The sequence below is a fragment of the Canis lupus genome, chromosome 22, assembly GCF_048164855.1.
Source record: "Canis lupus baileyi chromosome 22, mCanLup2.hap1, whole genome shotgun sequence".
Lineage (NCBI taxonomy): Eukaryota > Metazoa > Chordata > Mammalia > Carnivora > Canidae > Canis > Canis lupus.
This window is the reverse complement of record NC_132859.1, coordinates 25,668,125-25,691,157: the sequence shown is the minus strand read 5'-3', so window position 1 is coordinate 25,691,157 and position 23,033 is coordinate 25,668,125. Positions and strand designations below refer to the sequence as shown.

At 35.0% G+C, this 23,033-nt stretch overlaps 1 protein-coding gene and 1 long non-coding RNA gene across 15 annotated transcripts in view; one reads left to right on the top strand and one right to left on the bottom strand.

The window, feature by feature from the left end:
* ANKRD28 (ankyrin repeat domain 28) overlaps nt 1-23,033 on the top strand; it is a 204,237-nt gene that overhangs the window by 91,178 nt on the left and 90,026 nt on the right. For all 14 annotated transcript variants that reach the window (XR_012014942.1, XR_012014943.1, XM_072792832.1 and 11 more), the window contains one exon: nt 19,725-19,803. Coding sequence is in view for 11 of the 14 variants with exons in the window: in XM_072792832.1 (XP_072648933.1) it covers nt 19,725-19,803 (79 nt within the window). In the remaining 3 variants the exon portion in view is untranslated. The remainder of the gene's footprint in view (nt 1-19,724; nt 19,804-23,033) is intronic.
* On the bottom strand, nt 614-21,960 carry LOC140614055 (uncharacterized). Its single transcript, XR_012014949.1, has 6 exons — nt 21,792-21,960; nt 17,561-17,653; nt 17,300-17,465; nt 12,188-12,283; nt 9,587-9,625; nt 614-2,598 (listed from the first exon to the last, which is right to left on the bottom strand). It is a non-coding gene; the product is annotated as an uncharacterized lncRNA (long non-coding RNA).

Sequence of the window (23,033 nt, the reverse complement as noted above, 5' to 3'; positions counted from 1 at the left end):
TGTAAAAGCCATTGAAAATAACTTTATTGATTGAAACAACTGACTGACATTCCACTGGATTTTTCACATTTACACCTTACTTATGTATTTGTGAAATAGAGTTTTCTGTTCTAGTCTAGCAGTATTTTTGAAATAGAAATTCTGTGTATTAGTTTTCTAAACAGTATTATATTGGATAATTAAATTGCCCAATCATAGATTGCATTACCTTACCTTCTCTTATTCTAAAAGGACCTGGTATTGATACTTACTTTTGGGGGTACCTGGCAGGCTCAGTCAGTAGAGCATATGACTCTTGATCTCCGAGTTATGAGTTCAAGCCCCACATTGGAAATGGAGCCTACTTGGGATCCCTGGGTGGCGCAGCGGTTTGGCGCCTGCCTTTGGCCCAGGGCGCGATCCTGGAGACCCGGGATCGAATCCCACGTCGGGCTCCCGGTGCATGGAGCCTGCTGCTTCTCCCTCTGCCTGTGTCTCTCTCTCTCTCTCTCTCTCTCTCTCTCTCTCTCTGTGTGTGTGTGACTATCATAAATAAATAAATAAATAAATAAATAAATAAATAAATAAATAAATAAATAAATAAAAAATTAAAAAAAAGGAAATGGAGCCTACTTAAAAAAAAAAAAAGATATGTGATTTTGGGGTTTAATTTTTTTACTGTGAAAAGCAAGTGTCTGATTACTGCTAAATTTGTAGAAGAGAGCAAATTCAGTGTTTAAAATAGGATTTTGTGTGAATTTGTCTTTTTAATATTACTACTGATTATGACATGAATTAATACTGGATTCTAAACTTCCTAGGGCACCTGGGTGGCTCAGTGGTTGAGCATCTGTCTTTGGCTCAGGTCGTGATCCGGGTCCTGGGATTGAGTCCCATATCAGTCTCCCCACAGGGAGCCTGCTTCTCCCTCTGCCTATGTCTCTGCCTCTCTCTGTGTGTCTCTCATGAATAAATAAATATTTAAAAAAATAAACTTCCTAAATAGAATTTGCCTCAGAGCAAGAACCAGTGCCTTCCATTTTGTAGTACAGTTAGTATTGGAAAGGGATGTTAGAAATCAAGTAGTTAAATCATCTCTGTTAAAGATGAAGCAAAGCCAAAGCCCTTGGAGTTTGATTTGGTCACTTATATTTAGAAGAGATACGGGCCCAGTTTTCTTAATGTCCAGTTTTCTCTGTTAATGTTGTCTCCTCTGGTTTATCACCCTTCAGTTCTGCCTTTTGGCTTAGTATTACAAGAAATTTCTTGGCTTTTCTCATAGCTATAAGTACATAAGCTCTTAGTAAGTACTTGCTAGCTTGATTTGGTATAACTTGGTATGTTAGTTCATTCCCTTGACAAATTAGTCCCAGTTATTATGCTGGGTACTGGGAAGACTGGTACTGGGTACCAGTTATTATGCTGGTATGTCCAGTGAGACATACTATTTTCCTCTACTTTTCCATGCTCTTTCCTGACTCAGGATATCAGTTGTGCCCTCACGGTCTCCACCTCCCTTGCCTCATCTTCAGTTTCTGTTCATTCTTTAGGTTGCCCCTAATGGTAGGCAGAATTCCTAAGATGGTCTACAGGAATCTCACCTTCCCCCCACACCATGTGCATTTCTGTATGATCTTCTGTACTATAAATATGGTAAGATAGCACTCCTGTGATTAGTTTATGACATCTGGCACAGTTGACTAGGAAAGTGAGATTATCTGGGTGGGCCTGACCTAATTACATGAACTCTTTAATTGTGTATTTAGAGTCAGAAACAAAGGCATTAAGGGTTTTGATGTGAGACAGAGTGTCTCTTGCTGACTTTGAAGGGGGAGCACAGGTAAGGATTGGGCAGTCTTTAGGTACAGAGAAGGCTGGCTGTCAAGAAGGAAAACTGAAAACTCAATCTCACAACCACAAGTAACTCAATTTTACCTAAATGAACCTAAAAGTAGATTCTTCCTTAGGTCTTTTGATGAGAACAGAACTCCCTGACACTCTGTTTTTAGCTTTAGAAGAGATCCTGAGCAGCCACACCACGCCTGGACTTCTGCCCTACAGAACTGTGAATTAATAAGTGACTGCTGTCTTAAGCTACTAAGTCTGTGGTAATTTGTTATGCAGCAGTAGAGAACCAGTATAAGTCTGAAATATCTCTTTTTTCTGGAACACCTTTCTTGGTCCTCCAGGTAACATTATAGATGTCCATAGCTCTCTAGATGTTTGTAGCACTCATATTAATTAACCTGTGTCTTGTTTAGTACCTTTAGCTCTCTGGATATAGGGACCTGGTTTGGATTATTCCCTGTATTTATACCCAGCCTATCGTAAATAATAAGCATTTAAAAAGTGTTAGAAGTGAATAAATAAAAATAAGATACACTCCCTGACTTAAACAAGTTTGTATCTAAAGGTGTTTGGCTATGTTGTGTTTGGGTATTCTTGTTTTTGTGTATGGGATGTGTTTGGGTTTTGGTGGGTGGCAGCAGTCTGCTATCAGTTGCCCAAGTACAAATGAAGTTTTAAACTGGCTTCTTCTTTCCATGGTCATTTTGTCTTGCATCCCCTTTAGTACTTGTTTAGACCATTTAAATCATTTGACATAGGAAGGGTAAGCTCCTTGAGAAAAAGAAAAAGAGAAAAAAGCATGTTAACTTAAAATGCATGTGGACAAAGGCACTCTTAAGAAATAACTTTATCATTTGCAGGATTCTGTTGATGATCTGTCAAGAGCATTGACTTTAACAGGACAATGGGGTGGGAGACAGACCTATTCTACACAATTCTTTGCCAAGGGGACTAAATTCCATCTTGCCTGCAATGCTCAGGAATAGAAGTTGGTTCTAGGGAAGGCATTTAATAAATGAGTTTCCCTGACAAACTACAAAGCAGCTCTACTATTATTACATTAACATCTAAATCATTATCAGTAAATAAAAGTAAAGTTTGCAGGATTGCTGAACACATAGCACAAAGCAACACAGGAAAAAATGGAAACTTCACAGGTGAAGAGGGGATGCTGGGAGCTGTCACTCATTGGTAAGAACTGCCTAATAAGCGAAGTGTATAGTTTTTGATGACCTGGGGTTCACTTTTCATGCTGCCAGAACAGTGGAACATATATACTATAAACAAGTCTGAATAGCTGATATATTGGTAATTGTGTGTAATCCAAAGTACCCGTAATAGCCAGAGTCAGATTTGGGAAAGGAAACTTCTTGTTCCATCCCACCCCAAATCATGTATTTACAAGAGAATATCTTTTATTTGAATTACATAATTATAAATCATCTACTATTAAAGGGAATGATTTAATTAATAGATTAATTAGTAAATATTTTCCATAAAATTACAGTGACAAAACCTTGAGATACATTTTTCCAATCTTAGAATTACTTATTGAGTAAAACATGTAAATTACATAAATATTTTAAACTAATGTACCATTGTTTTCTTTGGTAGTTTTTATACACAATTAAGGATTTGAATATTACTTACCAAAGTGATTTAAAAAGTGTTCTCTTGTACAAGCTCAATAAATTGATAATAAATAAGTTAATCATTTTAAGATACATGTATTTTTGTATCTGAGAAAAATATGATTTACAAAGTGCTTTATGTCAAGTTTTTATCATTAGTTTGGAAGATGAATGTGTACAGTATTTTGGTTTCTGTTTACATAGAAACTAGATTACATTAATTGTTTAGTTTTTTTAAGATTGTCTTACACAAATTTCTGTAACATAATTTCTCTTTTTATTAATTCCTTTATAAAACCAAATTGGTGGTTGGGGAAGGGCATAGGTGCAGGGGGTGAGTAGCTTCCTTTTTCAATTTTCAGGTGAGTTGTTCAGTTTCATTTTGAACGTTAATTCGGGAGAACAAACGTGGCCAAACCAAGAAAGGAAGCTACTGTTCTTATTCTTAAGCTGGAATATCATGTCAGAGCCTGTGTCTTCTGCCAATTTTTTTATATGCTTTTCTTTTTAGTTCAGTTGTATTTTAATTCATATTTTGTTTTATTTTAAAGATTTTATTTAGTTATTAGAGAGAGAGAGAATGCCCAGAAGCAGGGACAGGGAAAAGCTGACTCCCCTCTGAGCAGGGAGCCCAACATGGGGCTTGATCCCAGGACCCTGGAATCATGACCTCAGCCTGAGGCAGACAGTAACCCACTGAGCCACCCAGGTGCCCCTTAATTGATATTTTAGAAGAACGATTGTCCAGTGTTTTTCTCCTTCTTTCTTTTAATCATTTAAAAAACTGTTACGTATAACACACTCAAAATACATAAAACAAATGTAAACTATTATGAGTTATTTAAATGTAATCACTACCCAGATTGAGAAACACTGGTTTTGCCACAAAGTGCCCTTGGTGCCCAGCTTATGATCAGAACTGTTTATTCCCACCCTGCTGTGTAGCCGTTTATCTGACTTTTATAATAGTCTCTCTCTGTTTTCTTTTATAATTTTGCAACTTAATTATTCTTCTCTAACCAGTACAATTTAATTTTGCATGTTTTTAAATAAATGAATCTTACAACATGTATTCTTTTGGTCCTGGATTCTTTTGCATGACACCATCTTATTTCAAAAATTTACCTGTGTTGTGTGTTATTTGTAATCCCACCAAATGCATACACCTTATCCATATTCTGCTATTGATGGGTGGTTGGGTTTCCAGTTTTGCCTGTTATGAACAATGCAGCTACTCATAAACATGCCTCTGTTGCACATGAGCATTTCTCTAGGGTATAGACTTAGGCATAGGATTTCTGGTGTATAGTGTATGCATATATTCAGCTTACAGAGAATGCCATATTATTAAACAATTTATACTCCCATGAGAACCCTATGAGATTTCTTGTTGCTCCAAAGTTTCGGACACATTCTTGGTTTTTGGTGTTTGTCGGACTTCTTTATTTAGCCATTCTGTTATGTGTTTGTTATCTCATTATTTGTAAAGTTTGAGTTTTTATGATGACAGTGTCAAGTACCTTTTGAGATGTTTGTTAGACATTTATATAGTCTTTTTATAAAGTGCCTATTAAATCTCTTGTCCATTTTTCTTTTGAGTTTTCTCATTAATTTACCATTCTTTATACATCCTAGAAATAAACCTTTTGTGAGTTGTGTATGTTGCAGATGTCTTCTCCCATTTCAAACTGACTTTGCGCTCTTTCTTGGGTCATTGAACCCCGGTCTTAATGTAGTCAAATTTTTCAGTATTTTCCTTCATGGTTAAAGCTTTGAACTTTTGATATCTTACAAGGTCTTGCTCTAACCTGAGTATTAAAGATAATATCCTTCATTTGTTTCTGAGAACTTTATCATTTTGCTCTTTACATTTAGCTTTATGATATAGTTGCAATTAAATTAGGCATATCATAATGAGAGGTAGTGTTTTTGTTTTTTGTTTTTTTTCCTTTTCCAAATGGGTACCAAGTTGTCCCAAGACAATGTAATTACTCATATTTTGTTGAGCTGTTCCTCATTTTTTGGGTTTTGAGAGTTCTTAGTATATGAATGCAAGTTCTCTGTCAGGTATATGATTTGCAGATGTTTTCTTCTAGAGTATGCCTTGTATTTTTATCTTAACATGTTTTCCTCAGAGCAAAGGTTTTTCACTTTGATGAAGTTTGACTTCAACTTTGTGGATTGTCCTTTTGGTGTTCTGTGCAAGAACTCTTTGCCCAACCTACCCATTTTCTCATATCTTTTCCTCTAGACATTTAAAAATCTTAGATTTGACAGATCTACAATTCTTTTTGAGTTAATTTTTCTATTTAGTGTTAAGTATAGATTGGCGTCCATTTTTTGGCATGTAGATATCCAGGACCATTTGCTGGAAAGGTTATATCTCCATTTAATTGCCTTTGTACATTTGTTTAAAATCAATTGATTAAATTTGCATGGGTTTATTTCTGGACTCTTTATTCTAGGTATGTCTTTTTTTCCTCATATTACACTGCCTTGATTACTGCAGCTTTATAGTAGTTATTGAAATCACAGTCTGAGATCCCCAACTAAGTTCTATTCACTCAGAATTGCTCTGGCTATTCTAATATATTTGCCTTTCCATGTAAATTTTAGGTCCTTAATATATATAAGGAATCCTGCTGGGATTTTTATTAGAATACCATGAATCTATAGATAAAATTGATGTTTTAGCAATAATGAGTCTTAAAATTCATGAACGTGTTGTTTCTGTTCATATAGGTTTTAAGTCTTTCATGAATGTTAGTTTTCAGTGTACAAATGCTGCATTTTAGGTTTATAATCAAGCATTCTTCTGTTGTGTGTTTTTTTTTTTTCACTTTCATTCTCTGATTCTTTCATTTTGTAAATGCACAGTCTTTAAAATTTTTTTTCAGGGGTGCTTGGGACACTCAGTTGGTTAAGTGTCTGCCTTGTGCTCAGGTCATGATCCCAGGGTCTGTCATTATGCCAAGGTCTGGGATCAAGCCCCATGTCAGGCTCTCTGCTCAGCAGGAAACCTGCTTCTCCCTCTGCCTACCACTCCCCCTGCTTGTGTGTGCATGCGCTCGCTCGCTCTCTTTCTCTGTCAAATAAATATAGTCTTTAGAAAAATTTTATTTCCAGTTAATTGTTATTACATGGAAGTATACTTGCTTTTTGTATATTGACCTTGCATTCAGCAACTTTTCTAAACTCATTCTTGGATTTTTTTTAATACATTTTCTCCGTAAACAACATGCCATCTATGAGTAGAGACAAATTTTAGGTTTTCTTTCCCAATCTATATGCCTTTTCTTTTTACTGACTAGGACTACCAGTCTGAGAATGAGTAGGAGTGATTTATTTCACTCTTTCACCATTAAATAGGATATTGTTTGTAACTTTTATAAATAACCTTGAACAGATTAGTTACCTTCTATTCCTAATCTGATAAGAGGGTTTTTTTCCCCCTTCAATCATGAAAAGGTGTCATTTTGTTAAATGTACTGATGTGGGTTTTTTATTTAGTCTGTTAATATGTTAAATTACATTGGTTGAGTCTAGAGTTATGATCTCAGAATAAACCCCACTTGGTTATGATACATTATTCTTTTCGTGTATTACTGGATTCGCTTTGCTTATATTTAGTTAAGAATATTTATGTCTATGGTGATGAATGATACTGTCTATAGTTTTCTTGTAATATCTTTGTCTAGTTTGGGTATTAAAATTAATAACATGTTGGTTTCATAAAGTGGGATGTAGTCCCTCTTCTGCTTTCCAGATGTGCAGACTGGTATTATTTCTTAAATGTCTAATAGAATTTATCATTGAAACTATCTGGGTTTGGAATTTTCTTTCTCCAAATGTTTTTACCTGTGAGTTTAATTTAATAGCTGTAGGACTACTTTTTTGTTTTTCCATAAGTAACATATGTATCTTTGAAGGACTTAGTCTTTTCATCCAAATTGTAGAATTTTTAATGTTGTTCATAATATCCCCTTAGTCTTTTTAATGGCTTTGAGGAATCCCCCCTTTCATTCCTGATACTGATTCTGTCTTTTTTTCTTTTGTGGTTCTGGTTATCAATTTCATTGATCAATTAAAAATTTTTTTGACATACTGTATTTTAATTTTCATTTAGTTAGAATATTTTCTGATGTCCAGGGAAATTTCCTCTTTACATGAGTTATTTAGAATTAGTTTTCTTTTTTTCTCTACTATTAGAGTATCATCTTTGATTTCCAAATACTTAGGATATTCCAAGCATCTTTCTGTTACTGCTTTCTAGTTTAATTATGTTATGGCCAGAAGTATATGCTTGTATGTTTTCAGTTTATTTTAATATCTTAAGGTGTGGTTTGGAACTCAGAATATGATCTGTTTTGATGAGTGTTTCAAATGCAGTTGAAAATGTATTTTATTGTTAGGTAGAGTGTTCTATAAATATCAGTTGGGTTTAGTTGGTAGTGTTGTTCAGGTCAACTCTACCTTTGCTGATTTTATCTGTTGTATGTTCTGTTGGTTATTGGGAGAGACATGATGAGGTTTATTATCATTGTGGATTACCTATCTCTCCCATTATTTTTATTGGTTTTTGCTTTTGTATACTATAAAGCTCTAATAACATAATGATGGATACATATTATAATACATTTGTCCAAATCTATAGCCTTTACATCACCAGGAGTGAAACCCAAGGTAAACTTTGGACTTTGGATGATCAATGAAGTGTCTGTATGGGTTCATCACTTAAAACAAATGTTGGGGGCTATTGATAATGGTGAAGGCTATGCTCGTGTGGAAGTAGGGAGTACAGTGCAAATCTCTGCTTTGCCCTCAGTTTTACTGTGAACGCAAAACTGCTCTAAAACAATTGTCTTAAAATTTTTTTTTGTAAATATTAAAAATGAGGGGAAGAGGTGGCTTTTTTCCTTGCTGCTGGCTGTTGTTTGGGGTGAACTAGCTTGAGATGAACCTATACCCACTGTGGTTATGTAGTACCCACTGTGGTTATGTAGTTGTGGTTGGCAGAGTAGAAAGGTAGAATTTTTGAGAGACCCCTAGATGGTGTCTTTGAGTTGCTAAATCAACCAGCTTTGTCCCTGTCCTAGGTAAGCGTAAATCTTTTATTTTTTTTAAGTCCTTTTTAATTGGTATTCTTCCATACTTGAAACCTACAAAGGATACAATTAAAGAACTAACTATAAACATTAATTTTGTGTCCTGAAAGATAGTGCTGCTTTACAAATCTCACTAATAATATATTGAATTAAGAGAATAACTTTCTCTCTCTTCCTGCCTCCCTTTCCCCCTTCCCTAGCTTCCGTAGAATATATTCATTATTGTATTTTTTTAAAAGATGATTAAGGGGCATGAAAAATCTCCTTGTCTACTTTCATCCAAAATGATTGTTACTCGCAAAAACTTAACATTTCTAGTTACTTTGCATTTGGAATTGTGCTTCTATTTGACTTTAATTTTTATCTATCTTATGAATTTTGTCCATGAGTTTGGTCAATTTAAGCCAGCAGATTATTGAGCATCCATTGTATTGCTCTGGACTTCTGAAAGTTTGGATTGCATTTGTAGTGGAGTGATTAGGTTTTTATAAAGCATCCCTTGTCATGTGTAAGATACATTATTTGAATTGAAATGTTTTTTGTTTTTTAGTTTAACAAGCAGAATTAACTAATAATATTGTTTAAAATATAACTGATTGTAAGTTATGTATTCATTGGTGAGTTGTGTGGTAGAATATTCTTGCTACATGTTTTCAGAAGCTTAGGAGTTTAGACATATGTACCTATGCAATGTCTCTAGCTAGTATTTAAATATATGCAATCCTGGATCTCTAGTTATTGCAGGAATGCAGGTTTTCTTTTTTTTTTTTTTTTTTTTTAAGATTTTATTTATTTATTTGTGAGAGACATAGAGAGGCAGAGACACAGGCAGAGGGAGAAGCAGGTTCCATGCAGGGAGCCTGACATACTCCATCTCCGGTCTCCATGATCACTCCTGAGGCGGAAGGCGGCGCTAAACCACTGAGCACCCCCCCCCACCCCCCCCCACCCCCCCCCCGGCCTGCCCTCTAGTTAATGCAGGTTTTCTAAAGGGATGGGAAGAAAGATAGCGTGCTTTATTACCTAATTATTCCTTAGCCATTCCTTTTTCGTTCTGTCCGACTATAGAAAGAAAATAGAGAAATGCATCATTTATGGGCTATAGTGATAGTTCTGTTCTATTTGTAGAATAAACTAGATTTCAGCCTCCCAAGGTGTGCAGAAACAAAGCCTCCAACCCAAATTGCTGAGCAGTTTACTTCCAGCAGTTCTGCTGCTCTCAAGATTCTCAAGAGAAGCCACTAACTGGCCTAGCTTTGAATAAATAGGGATTGAACTGATTGCTTACATTTAATTGTAGTTGTCAGTAGAGCATTTTGATGAAGAGCATGAGTTTGGAGGCAGTTTCCGCATCTTTAGAAATAATATGTTAAACTCTACAATAATTCTGCAAAATAAAACCGCTATTGCAAGTGCTTTATGCATTGTCTACCACAAAATAAAGATCTGTAGGGTTGCCCTCATTTTCTGAGATACTCTTCCCATTCCACACTGCTACTGTGATACAATATGTTGATACAGTATTTGTACATAAAATATAACTTTTTTTTTAAACCTATTCTTACCTGGTTAGTACCTGAGAATCTAAGCAAAATTGAGTCCATCAGAGCACTATTTTAGGGTTTTGGAATGAAAAGACTTCTCTTCAGACTGCTGAAGTTCTAAGAGTAAATCTAAGGATCTATGATGGATGACTTTGTTTCCTACTATGCAGGAAAGTGTTGTTGGTGAAGATTAAAAAAAAGAAGAAAGCTGATGCATGGAAAAACAGATAAAAGATGGTCCTGAATGTTTCAAGGGTTTGATTCTTAGTTGTTCCTGTGGCCTAGCCATCCCCTTCCTTATCTAAATTTTGGTTGTTTGGTACTCAGTCCCAGGAGGTATTTTACTACTTTTAATAAGTATATTTTTCCTGAACTGGTTTGATTTAGACATCTGTCACTTATACCCAGTAATGATATCTAATATATGTATTTAATAAATAGTAACTATTAAGAGAAGTAGACTAATGTACTTAGTTAAAACACTTTTTACTTCAAGCTACTTTGCTCTGTTAAATGCTGATGATTTTTCATCTTATAATCTAAAACCTCCATAGAAGTTTTCAAAGTATTTCTTGGGAAAGAATCATAGCATACATCTTAGAACTGGTTTTTGATTCCTTTAAGGAGAGTTGTCTGTACCTAGGAATTTGGATAGCCTGTGTGTTAGAGGCAATTCTAGAATCTTTGTTCTAGGACCTGAACGTCAATTATAGAAGTCTTCTAAACCTACACATTAGAATATGATGATTAATGGCAGGTTTTCTTCATTAATATTTTATTTTGTCTAAACTTCTTTTTTTTTTTTTTTGTCTAAACTTCTATAGTGCCTATGAGATACATTTGAGCCAGGTGCTATATGGACATGAAATTAGTTTATTTTCTCTAGATGTTTATTACTCAATTATGAAGCTGTGACATAAACCCAAAATTGAGTAATTACCAAAATGCCAGTTGTATGCTACAGATGATAATGTCAAGGTAGAGAGATATGAGTGTACTAACATTGGCCTGAAGACTTGGTGAAGGAACTAGAACTTGAACTGGGCCATGAAGAGTAGAAGGGATTTGAGCAGGGGAAAGACATTCTGGGCAAACGGATCAAAGGTGAAAGATGAAAGTGTGCAATTACTTATTCTTTTAGTAGAGATTAGCTGTTGTGGTTCCAGCTACAAGTTAGTGGCTTTTGAATATCAATTTATGGGGGTGGAATGGAGATGATTGGTGGTGATGACCCACTAAAGGCAATTGAGCAGGGAAGCTAATGGTTTAATGAATGTGAAATTACCTTCCAAATTTGATCTGCTAGCATATAAACCAGTTGGATCTCTAATATGCTTTGAGGATGAGAGGATAAGGTTGGAGGGCTGTTAGTGAATTTAAAAATGAAGTTACCTAAAAAGACAATCTAAGGATTTTTCCAAATAGTTGTAAGTATACAAAGCATTACGTCTATACCAAAGTAACTAGAATTCTCTTACTTGAAGCAGCTATAGACATCCACCAGTACCCTACAGAACCGTTATCCCCAAAGCTGAGATTCACCCTGGAGCTTCCTTGAGTGCAGTTTTGAGAACAGTCAGGCATCATAACTTATTTATGAAAGGGTAAGACAGGATTGGATCTGGTAAAACCTAGGTTAAGTACAGCTGAGCTCTGTGGACCTGAAACTGAGCTCCCTGAATATTACGTATGAAGGTTTCAGTCTGATAGCAGTACAAATAAAAGAGAAAGGGAAAAATTATTAAGAAAATTATGATAAAAAGTTCATAAGAAAAATGAAGTCAGGCCACAGAATTTTTTGAAGAATGATTACTTGTTTTTGTTTTTAAAGATTTTATTTATTCATGAGAGACACATAGAGGCAGACACAGGCAGAGGGAGAAGCAGGCTCCCTGTGGGGAGCCTGATGCGAGACTCTATCCTAGGACGCTAGGATTATGACCTGAGTGGAAGGCAGACGCTCAACCACTGAGCCACCCAGGTGCCCCGGAGAATGACTAGTTTTAAGCAGACCATGGTTAAATGGATAATGGAGCATTACAAATAGAGGCTGTATGATAAGTTAACAAATAGCACATACCTTGGAGCCCAAGTGCCTGTACTTGAATACTGATTCTGCCACTGCCATATGATCTTAAGTAAGTTCCTTAAATCTTTCTGTGCCTTATTTCTTTATCTGTTAAATAAGGAAACACATTTAGTTCTTAAGCCCTGCAGAGTAAATAAAGTGCTTAGAGCAGTGCTAGCATGAAGTAAGTCCTAGGTAAGTGTTAATTGTTGTGACTGCTAGGATTACTGTTCTTAAATTACAGCTCATATAAGTGAATAGTTTCAGTACCTGGACAGGGGCAGAATTACAGAATTGAGTACTTGCTATGAAGGTCATAGTTGAATGCGTATATGTGAATGAATTCTCACAGTCTCTATTTATCCCTATATAAACGTTCTATTTCACTTTATCATTTCTAACTTTTCTCTTTTCCTCCCTTATAAAGTTCCTTTCCTCTTATTCCAGCCTGATCCTAAAATCTGTTTTACATTAAAAGTTTTACACAAAATATTGAGAATGTACAGGTGCAGTTTTTTGTTCCCAGATTTTACTTAAGTTACATCTAACCCTTTTCCTGGCCTGTGCTTGGGATCCACCATGGATTCCCTTTTTTCTCACAGCCTCATACCCTAGGTTGTGCAACCTTGTTTGCCTGTGTTTTGTAAACTGCTTCTGGAGCTCACTTGTAACACAACATACAAACCAAAATATAATTCAAGATTTTTTGTAATACTTTTTTAAAAAACTTTAGCTTGAAGAAATTGTAGACCAGAAATTGCAGCAATTGTACAGAGAGATCTTTCCTTTCCATCAACCAGATTCTTCAAATGATGACATCATACTACAGTATGATTATCAAAACTAGGAAACTGATAATGGCACAATTCAACTAATTTAAAGTAGAGACTTCTCTTGGATTTCACCAGGTTTTTGGCATTCACTCATTTGGAGGAGGAGATGATGTGGTAGTGGTATAAGAAAGATGTTAGGGTTCAAAAGCTGACAGCCAAGAAAAAATTCTTGAGATGTCTTTGGTTTTATTAAAGCATGGGGACAGGACTTGTGAACAGAAAGAGCTGCACTGGGATCATGAGGAATAGCCCATTATATACTTTAAAGTTGGGAGGGGGTTAGGGATAGCATTAAGTCTCTCAGGAATTTTGGAAGCAAGATTTCCAGGACCTTGAGGGGGCTAGCTATTGTTAAGAAAAGGTCATTTATTACTCCTGCGTCATGAGACCCCTTGGATATATATATATCGATGGGTTACATGCTTGGGGGATGATTGCCAACCTGTATCTTGGGGGTGGACGGGGTAGAAATGAAGGAAGTTTCCAAAGGAATTTTTATTTGTTAAAGTAGGCTTACAGGATCCTGGGGGTTGAGCTAAGGTTTCCTTTTGCTTTTAGCAAGGTATTAACATCTAGGCAATTGAGTCACTAGAGGAATGTCACCCTCCCCGTTTCAAGGACTTGTCAATCAATGGCAGGAAGGAAATTTAATAATTTTTCTTCTATTTCCCACATCAGTAGTAATGGCAACATCCTTGTGAATAACTTTATGACATTTTGTCACATGTGTAGGTTTGTATAACCACCACCATGTTTAAGGTATGGAACTGTTGCATCACCATAAAGAGCTCCTTCATGTTCCATTCACTTGTGTAGCTCTTCTGTAAATTACCAGCCGGCGTATGCCTGTGGCCCAACCCCAAGTGGTTAGCAATCACTGATCTTAACCCATCTACTGTATATTATCTTTTTTCAGGATAGTTGCTTATAAAAATTATAGCTAAAAAAATAAAAAATAAAAAATAAAAAAATAAAAATTATAGCTGTTTTTTGTTTTTTATTTGGGGAGAGTGAGGAGTTAGTTTTTTGTTGTCCTAATCATATGCAAAAAATGTCTTTTCTGAGTACTTATATAAGAACTATAAGAAAAGTGTACTTTAAAGTATATGATCAAAAACTGATCAACTTAACATTTGTTGAGTCTGGTGTGTATTTATAATTTTAGTTGAGATTATTTTAGGAATACTACATTGAGATGCAACAGTTTCTTAAAAAACTGAATATCTAAAAAACATTCTTTTTGTAATGAGTACCTAGTATTTATGAAATACCTGGTATAGTAAATTATTTTTAGAATTTTTAGTAAATAGCTTTACAGTTGGTTTAAATGTTATTTTTAGGGTTTTTTGTTTGTTTTACTTTTTGAAACATGTACATAGTAATAACTCCAAACAATACCAAAGGCCACAATAGTGAAAAATAACTCTTTCTCACACTTTAAACCCTAGTCTGCCAGTTTACTCAGAGATAATCACTGTATTAGTTTCTTGAGTATCCTTTCAAAGTTATTTTATGCATATTCAGGCCTATCATACAATTGTTTTGAAGCCTGCATTTTTTCATTTAACACTGTGATTTAGAGACTTTTCTATTGACAAGGAACATTGAGGTCTGCTTGTTATTTTAAATTGGAAGCATAGTGTGATATTGTGATTTATAATATAAAGTATATATTTGGTCTTCATTCTTGCTTCTGGCACTGAGTTCCTAAAAACCCTTGGAATTTCCTGAGAGAGAGAGCAATGAGGGATGTCTTTTTTATGTTAATGAAGTGACTTTGGGAAAGCTTAGAATGGGTGCTTAGATGCCTTTGGATCCAGCTTTGTGATTTGAGGATGAGGACTTTCTGTTCCCTTTTGCCCTAGTACCACCACCTCTGGGGAGTAGAGGAGCTGGAGATTAAGCTCAGTTTCCAGTGGATGGTGTTTTAATCAGTCGTGCCTATGTAATGAAATTTCTATAAAAACCCCAAAGGAAAGAGTTTGGAGAGCTTCTGGGTTGGGTAACCAGAAACACACTTTTTACTACTGTGCTGGCCTCCAAATGTTACCAGGTTGTAAGTTCTTTGTTAAGCATCTCAGTGTTTCTCTAACATCTGGCTGTTGATTTGTATCTTGTAATATCCTGGTAATAAACTGGTAATCTACTGAGAAAACTGTTTTCCTGAACCCTGTGAACACTGTAGCTAGGTGGGAGCCGGGGAAACCTGATTAATAGCTGATTGAAGTACAGGTAAACATCCTGGACTTGCTATGGGCATTTGAAGCAGGGTGAGGTGGGATGGGGGGTGGTTATAGGACTGAACCTATATCCTGTGGGATCTATATCATAGTTGATAGTGTCAGAATTGAGTTGAATGGTAAGACCAGCTGGTATTATGTAAAGCTGGTATTGGAGCACTGCCTGGATCTGTGGAGGGAAAAAACCCACACAGTGGGATTGGATGTAGAACCCATACATAGTATTTCATTTTACGGATGTACAGCTGAAGTCCTTTCATCTAATAGCTTTCATAACTGGTAGTTAGTAAGCTAATCAGAGTCTGACAGAGGGAGCCATAAAGAGTGATCTTTAAGCATTTTACTGTAACAATGTATATTTGCCAGCCATTTTTTTTTTTTAACTGAGCTGAGACTTTTTTTTTGTTGGCAGTGTGGAGTCCATTGTTCATTGTTATCTTCCTTGTATGAACCCTACCCTCAGTACATTTTCTGTAACCCATTTTGGGTTTCTTTAGGTGATAGGAGAATTTAGCCACTTAAGAATCAAATATCTCTGTTTACTGTTTGCCTTAGTGATTGAATTCTCAGCCACACCTAATTCAATAGTACTTTTTTTAGTAGCTTGCCATTATTGAGTCTTTATGTGGTGTTCAACCTACTGATCATAGAAACAATTTTTTTTCATTCCATTTTATCAGTTTAAATAATATTTAAATAAATCATATAATTAGGATAGCAGGTATAATTTGCACAAACAATTGTGGTAACAAACATATTTTACCCTTGATAAATAGACGCCCAGTGGTAGGAATGAAAGTATAAGGGCTTATGAGTGGTAGCCTAATAGTCAAAATACATGGTGTGCCAAAGTCACCATTAGTTTTACTCAGGAAACAGAGAATATTGATTAATCATGTGAGTCAGTTAAATGAAGGTTGGTTAAGAACTTCTTGTGTTTCATTTTAGATAACCATTCCGCTTGGTGGGCATTTAAGTTATTTCCAGCATTTTCCTTCTTACAATAATCAATTAGTACACTTAATCATTTTGTTTGCATATATATAAGAATATTTTTATCTAAAACAAATTCTTTGAAATAAAATTAATATGTACAAGGGGATAGTCTTTTTATGTTAATAAAATTATTGAAGGAGATCTTAAATATTTTATGTAATTTTCAGTATTTAATTATAGTAAAATAAAATGTGATTGGTAGATTTATTTTTGTAAAATTAACCAAAGTGTTCCTTTTTTCCTTCAATATGATTTGTAGAGAGGAAAACTATGCTCATGACTCATAGAATACATGAATAGTATTCAAGGTATTGAGTCATAGAATTCCAGACATCTCTCACACATAAATGACTCAATTTGTGCATGCACTGTGTATGTGTGGTTTATCCTTTGTAGTAGACATGTTTCTCAATTTGAGAAGGTCTGATCATATTTAAACACTCTAGGGAATTTGATATCTTAATGATTAACACTGAAAAGCCTTAAACCAAGGATCCTTTTATTAAAATGACTAAGACTGAATATAGTCTGAGATTTCGGGTGGTTCTTTGTTAGCTTTTTCAACAACTATTCAGTGAGTTTTGTGCAAAGCATTCTGTTTGCTGAGGTATATATTGGAATTAAAAAAACACGGTCTTGTGGAAATTAATTGAGGTTGGAGAGACAAGAGCTCTTAGCTTAGTAAACAACACTAATAGCCCCTATACCAGCTTCTTTTTACTGAAGCACCTGTTATGACTATAAGGACGAAAACAGTATCACAATATATTGAAATTATATAAAGAAGCCAGTGAAGAGCCAGTGATAATTGTATGTTCCACACATCTTTATAATACCTATTTATATGCTACTATTAAACCTTTTTTGGATTGCCTATTAATATTTTTAACCCCTCTTTTGACTAGCATAATTTATTCTCAGTTGTCTATTCGTTCTTAGAGTAATTGGGGTATTACCAAACGAGAAAATTATTACAGTGTGAAATCTCATTTTCTTAAATCTTGAAAGCTATAAATATTCTAATATGGTAAAAGACCCCAAAATACAATACTTACTTAAATGAGAACTTTATTTCTCTTAGTAGTATATGAGTTAGTGGTCCAGATTAATGGAGCAACTTTGTTCTCTAAGATTATTCAAGATTATGATGGTCTTCTAGGATATTGGTCTACCTCTGCAGGGTCAGAGCTGGCTCAGTTTCATTCACATCTGCCTTACAGCCTGTAGGAAATGGGAAAGCAGTAATCCATATGTAAGGTAATTGTCTTTTAAGTTGAAGATGACCTGAAAGTTGTGTCTACTTCCAACTCACATACCACACTGGTCCACAATAAGTAACAAAACTTCCAGGCAGATTTAGGAATATATTCTCTCACTGTGTGGGTAAAGTATCAGCTACAACTTTATTCCTGTGGACAAAGGGGAAGATAGATAATGGAAAACAACAGCGTATCACAAAACCTCTATCCAAAAAATTTCACAATAAATCTAAATAAATAGCTTTCACAGAAACAACACTCTTGTAACTTTAGATAAGGTGTAAATAGGAATTAAAAATCCATGAATGTGACTCTACCTCAAGATATGCAAGTTTCTTAAATTGGAGATCATTGGTATTTGGTGGGGGGAGGAGATACATGAAGCCTTGCATTAGATATAGCGTCTTTTCTTGAAGGAAGATTTGGAAGAGTATATATATTTTTTTCAGTTGAAGTATAATTAAATACATTACTATTTTATTAATTTCATGTATACAATGTAGTGATTGAACAGCAACAGTTTTATACATTTCTCATTGCTTCTGAAGATAAATGTATTCTAAATCCCCTTTATCTATTTTACCCATCTCCCAACCCACCTCCCCTCTGGCAACTACCAGTTCTCTGTATTTTAGAGTGTTTGTCCCTTTTTTCCTTTGTTCATTTGTTTTGTTTCATAAATCACACATAAATTTGTATTTATCTTTCTTTCACTGACTTATTTCACTTAATGTTAAACCTTTTAGATCTATCCATGTTGTTGCAAATGGCAAGATTTTATTCTTTTTTATGGCTAAGTAATAGTCCAGTGTGTATGTATGATACATCTTCTTTATCCGGTTATCTATGGCTTTCTCCAGTTATCTATGGATGGACACTTCATAGCTTAGCTATTGTAAATAATGCAAGAATAAACATAGGGGTGGATATTTTTTTTTGAATTAGTGTTTTTGTTTTCTTTGGGTAAATAATGGAATTACTGGATCATATGGTAATTCTATTTTTAAGTTTTTGAGGAACCTTCATACTATTTTCCAGAGTGGCTGCACCAATTTGCATTCCCACCAACAATGCAGACGGGTTCCTTTTTCTCCATATCCTTGCCAACACTGATTATTTCTTGTCCTTTTGATTTTAGTCATTCTGACATGTATAAAATAATATCTTATTGTGGTTTTAATTTGCATTTCTCTGATGATTAGTGATGTTGAGCATCTTTTCATATGTCTCTAAGCTTCTTTGGCTATCTGTAAGTCTTTGGAAAAATGGCTATTCAGGTCCTCTGTTCATTTTTTAATTGGAGTATTTGGGGTTTTTTGGTCATATAGATTGAGTCCTATAGATTTTTTTTTTTAAATTTTTATTTATTTATGATAGTCACAGAGAGAGAGAGAGAGAGAGAGAGAGGCGCAGAGACACAGGCAGAGGGAGAAGCAGGCTCCATGCACCGGGAGCCCGACGTGGGATTCGATCCCGGGTCGCGCCCTGGGCCAAAGGCAGGTGCCAAACCGCTGCGCCACCCAGGGATCCCTAGATTCTTGATATATTTTGGATATTAACCCATTATGGGGGATATTTGCAAGTATCTCCTTCCATTCAGTAGGTTGCCTTTTTGTTTTGTTGATGGTTTCTTTCACTGTTCAAAATGGAAGAGTATTTATTTTATATATTTACAAAGATAGGAAATATTTTAGAGCCACAAACAAAATTGACAGGAATTTTAAGAAAAACCTTAATATTGTTTTAAGGGATAAGTTTAAATCCCCAGAAAAATATTTTGGGGTACATGTGGAAACATTTTGATAGGCAAACCATTTGGTTTGTTAAGGTTTGTTTTATTTAGGTCAACAATTCCAAACTGTGTAAAACTGTGGAAGTATATTGGAAAATAGGATGAAATAAAAGAAATTTGCCTGTATATATCAGCAGCATAGGCATCTTTATTCAAGAAAGCCTAAAAAACTATCTCTCTGTCACTTTAGATTTTATTTTTGCTGTGCTTTAAAAAACCATTCCTTTAAGGCCAAAATATTTTTTTCAGGCTTTTTTTCCTCCTAGCAAGGTAATATTCTGTTACTGGGACTTACTGACTTAGACTAGGGTTATAGAATTAGTAAGTTGGTAGTTAATGATTTTTCTTCATTTAAAGTATACTGGAAAAAAAATGGACTGAAATTAATTTTATGTTAAAACTTATGTTCCACCTTTCCTCTTCTTACAGGACAATGAAAAGAGAACTCCACTGCATGCTGCTGCCTATCTTGGAGATGCAGAAATCATTGAACTGCTTATTTTATCTGGTATGGTAAAGTTCTAATTAATCAGAGCACATCATGCATATTTTGTCATAATTAATATTTATCAAACCTAGTTGACTTTATATTTGTTTCATAAGCTGAAATTTGTTTGTTCATTCTATAGCTAATCTCGTATCACGTCCCAGATACTGTTCTAGTACTTAGAGTATGTTGGAGAGCAAAGCAAAGATTATTGCCTTTGGGGGGGTATATACTCCAATAAGGAAAAACAGGCTGTAAATACAAGTAAATGTCATAGCATGTTAGGAGATGATAATTGCCATAGAAAAATGAAAAAGTATATCAGAATAACAGGGTGAGATGAACAATATATAGGCTCAGGCATTATATAGAATATTCATAGTAGGCCTGATTGACCACAGAGTAAGTATGAGAAAATTGTGGGTCTTCAAGGGGGAGGTGATGTGGCACAGACCAAGTGCAGTAGTGGAGGTAGTGAGAAATGATATGATTGTGATATATTTTATGACTGTTGCCAACAAGGTGTCTGTCTTTAAGTAGCTTTTATCGAACTCTTTTTGAGGGCCCATAAAATACATTTTAGAAACTTGTACTTTTATCTTTCAGTTTCTCCTAAACTGTTTAAGACTTTACTATGAAGTAATGGTAGAACTCTTTCTTATAGAATAACTCCTATTGTGATCAGACTGCCTATAGTCAAACAGAGCTTAGAAATATTTTTGTTGTAGCCAAATTATTAGAAATTTTATTTATTAGAAAATTCAAATGTGCTTAAATTTTGCTTCTGTTGCTAGATTGTAGATATACACATAATGCAATTGAAGAAATAGTATCATTCATTTAATATTTGGGAATAGGAGCACTTAGGGAATTTTTGAATGAAGATCTCATTCAGTAACCTAAATAGAGGGGTGCCTGGGTAGCTCAGTCAGTTAAGTGTCTGACACCTGATTTAGGCTCAGGTCATGATCTCTGGTCATGAGATCAAGCCCTACGTCCGTCTCCATGCCAGGCATGGATTGTACTTGAGATATTCTCTCTCCCTCTCCCTCTGCTTGTGCTCGCTTTCTCTCTCAGTCTTAAAAAAAAAAAAAAGTCTAAATAGAATTTTACCATTTTTACATTTACGAAAATTCTAAAATCTGGATTTTATTACAAATTGCATGATCATATACATTTTTAAATATTGATCAGCTAATATTCTTTTTTTACTGAAGTATTATTATTAGTTTTAGGTATACAACATAAACATTACTCAGTGCTCATGTCAGCCCCAGCTGATTGATATTCTTATACTAGTTTCTTCATGAGTAACTTCATCACAGATGTACTTTCTTGAAGATATCTGTTCCTCTGTGGATGCTGCTGGCTCACTAGTTTCCAGCTTAAATTTATTAGAGATAAGAACTGAGGAGATGCAAGAGAAAAATCATATTTCTTCTTAATTGAGGCTTCTACTATAGTAACATGAATTGATGGGATATAGGTTATATATGGAATTTTCTTTACAAATATTGCCTAAGAAACAGTTTCTTTTTTCTTTAAGACATGACTATGCTAACAACAGTACAATTCCAGTTAAATTAATGTCTAGGACTTTGGATAAGAACTCTACTGCTACATTTTTTTTTATTTTAACACAGTTCTGTTTTTTTACTTCCATTTTAACTTAAAGATTTTATGACTTAAAATGGAGGATTCTTTTTCTCATTTTTAATTTTTAACCTAGGAAAAACTTTTCAGATGCTCCATTTGACTTACTACATGGCTTTTAAAGTGAATGTTTGCATCAGGATTTATAGAAAGTTGACTTCCTGGTCTTTGTAAGTATGATAGTCAGATGAGCCTTATGAATTCACATGTGATAATATCATATCAGCTTTGATATGAACATTTGAGAGAATGCTTAATTTCTTTTAAATAACTCAAAGAGAAATAATATATAAAATTAGCTACCATACATGTATAAAAAAGCTATTTCAACTTTAAAAAATAATTTTAGTGGGCACCTGGGTGGCTCATTGGTTGAGCTCAGGTCGTGGTCCCGGGGTCCTAGGATTGGAGTCCCATGGGTGGCCTGCTTCTCCCCTCTGCCTATGTCTCTGTCTCTCTCTCTCTTGTTTCCTATGAATAAATAAATAAAATCTTTAAAAAGAAGAGGATACTTTTTGTATTATACTGTTTTATCAGTCTCAAGTAGCTGTTTTTAGGTGGAGTAATAAAATCACAAATTAATTTATAGTTTTCAGAATAAAATTGAGTTTTTACATTGGTCTCAAACTGTATTATTTCCTTGCTCCAAATTTCTTTTGACTTTAATTTCTATTACTCTCACATTTGTACACTCTGCTCTAATGCCACTGGCTACTGTCTCTGAGTCTTTGACCAGCTGCTTCTTTAGCCTCAAACTCTTTTTTCAGATAGCCACATGACTTGTTCCCTTACCTTTTTTCATGTCCTTGCTCAAATGTTAACCTCCTGGGTGAGGTCCCTGATCATTGCCACCGCTGCCACCATCTTTTCCCTCTACTGTGTTATTTTTCCTACTACTTCATGTTATCTGATAGCCTTTTAAAATTTTACTTAGTCATTTCCTATCATTCTCTCTTTACTAGAATGTAAACTTCCAAGACAAGGGAGGAGGGACAGAGGAAGGGAGAGAGTCTAATCAGGCTGACATGACAGCATGGAGCCTGATGTGGATGGGTGGGTGGGCGGCCTCCATCTCATGACCTCGAGATCATGACCTAAGCCAAAATCAAGAGTTAGATGCTTAACTGCCTGAGCCACCCAGGTGCTCCAGCAATATAAGTTTAGGCTTTGTTTACATTTTGGTTTCAGTTTCCCACGTCTTCAGTGGAAGTGAGAGTGGGAGAGGTGGGAATGCAGTAGGAATGTGGGGTTGTTAGGGGTTCAGGTAAGTGAAAAAGGGAAAAAAACAAATGATTTGTTTTCCTATGGAAGCAGCTCAGGCTCTTCTGTATACTTTGTTTCTCTTCAGACTACCACCTAGGCTCTAAGAAAAATTAAATAAATAAAAACTTACTTGGATCTGGAATAAAATGAGCTGGAATGAAATCAAAGGCTAAAAAAAAAAAAAAAAAGGCTAAGCTTATGTGGAAGATTCTCCAGGATCATGTTAGGTCACAAAACAACTTTTCATAATTAAGATTGAAATCCCATTCCGCATCTTTTCAACCACAGTGATATGATACTACACATCTACAGTATTTCTCTAAAGTAAAAAATGA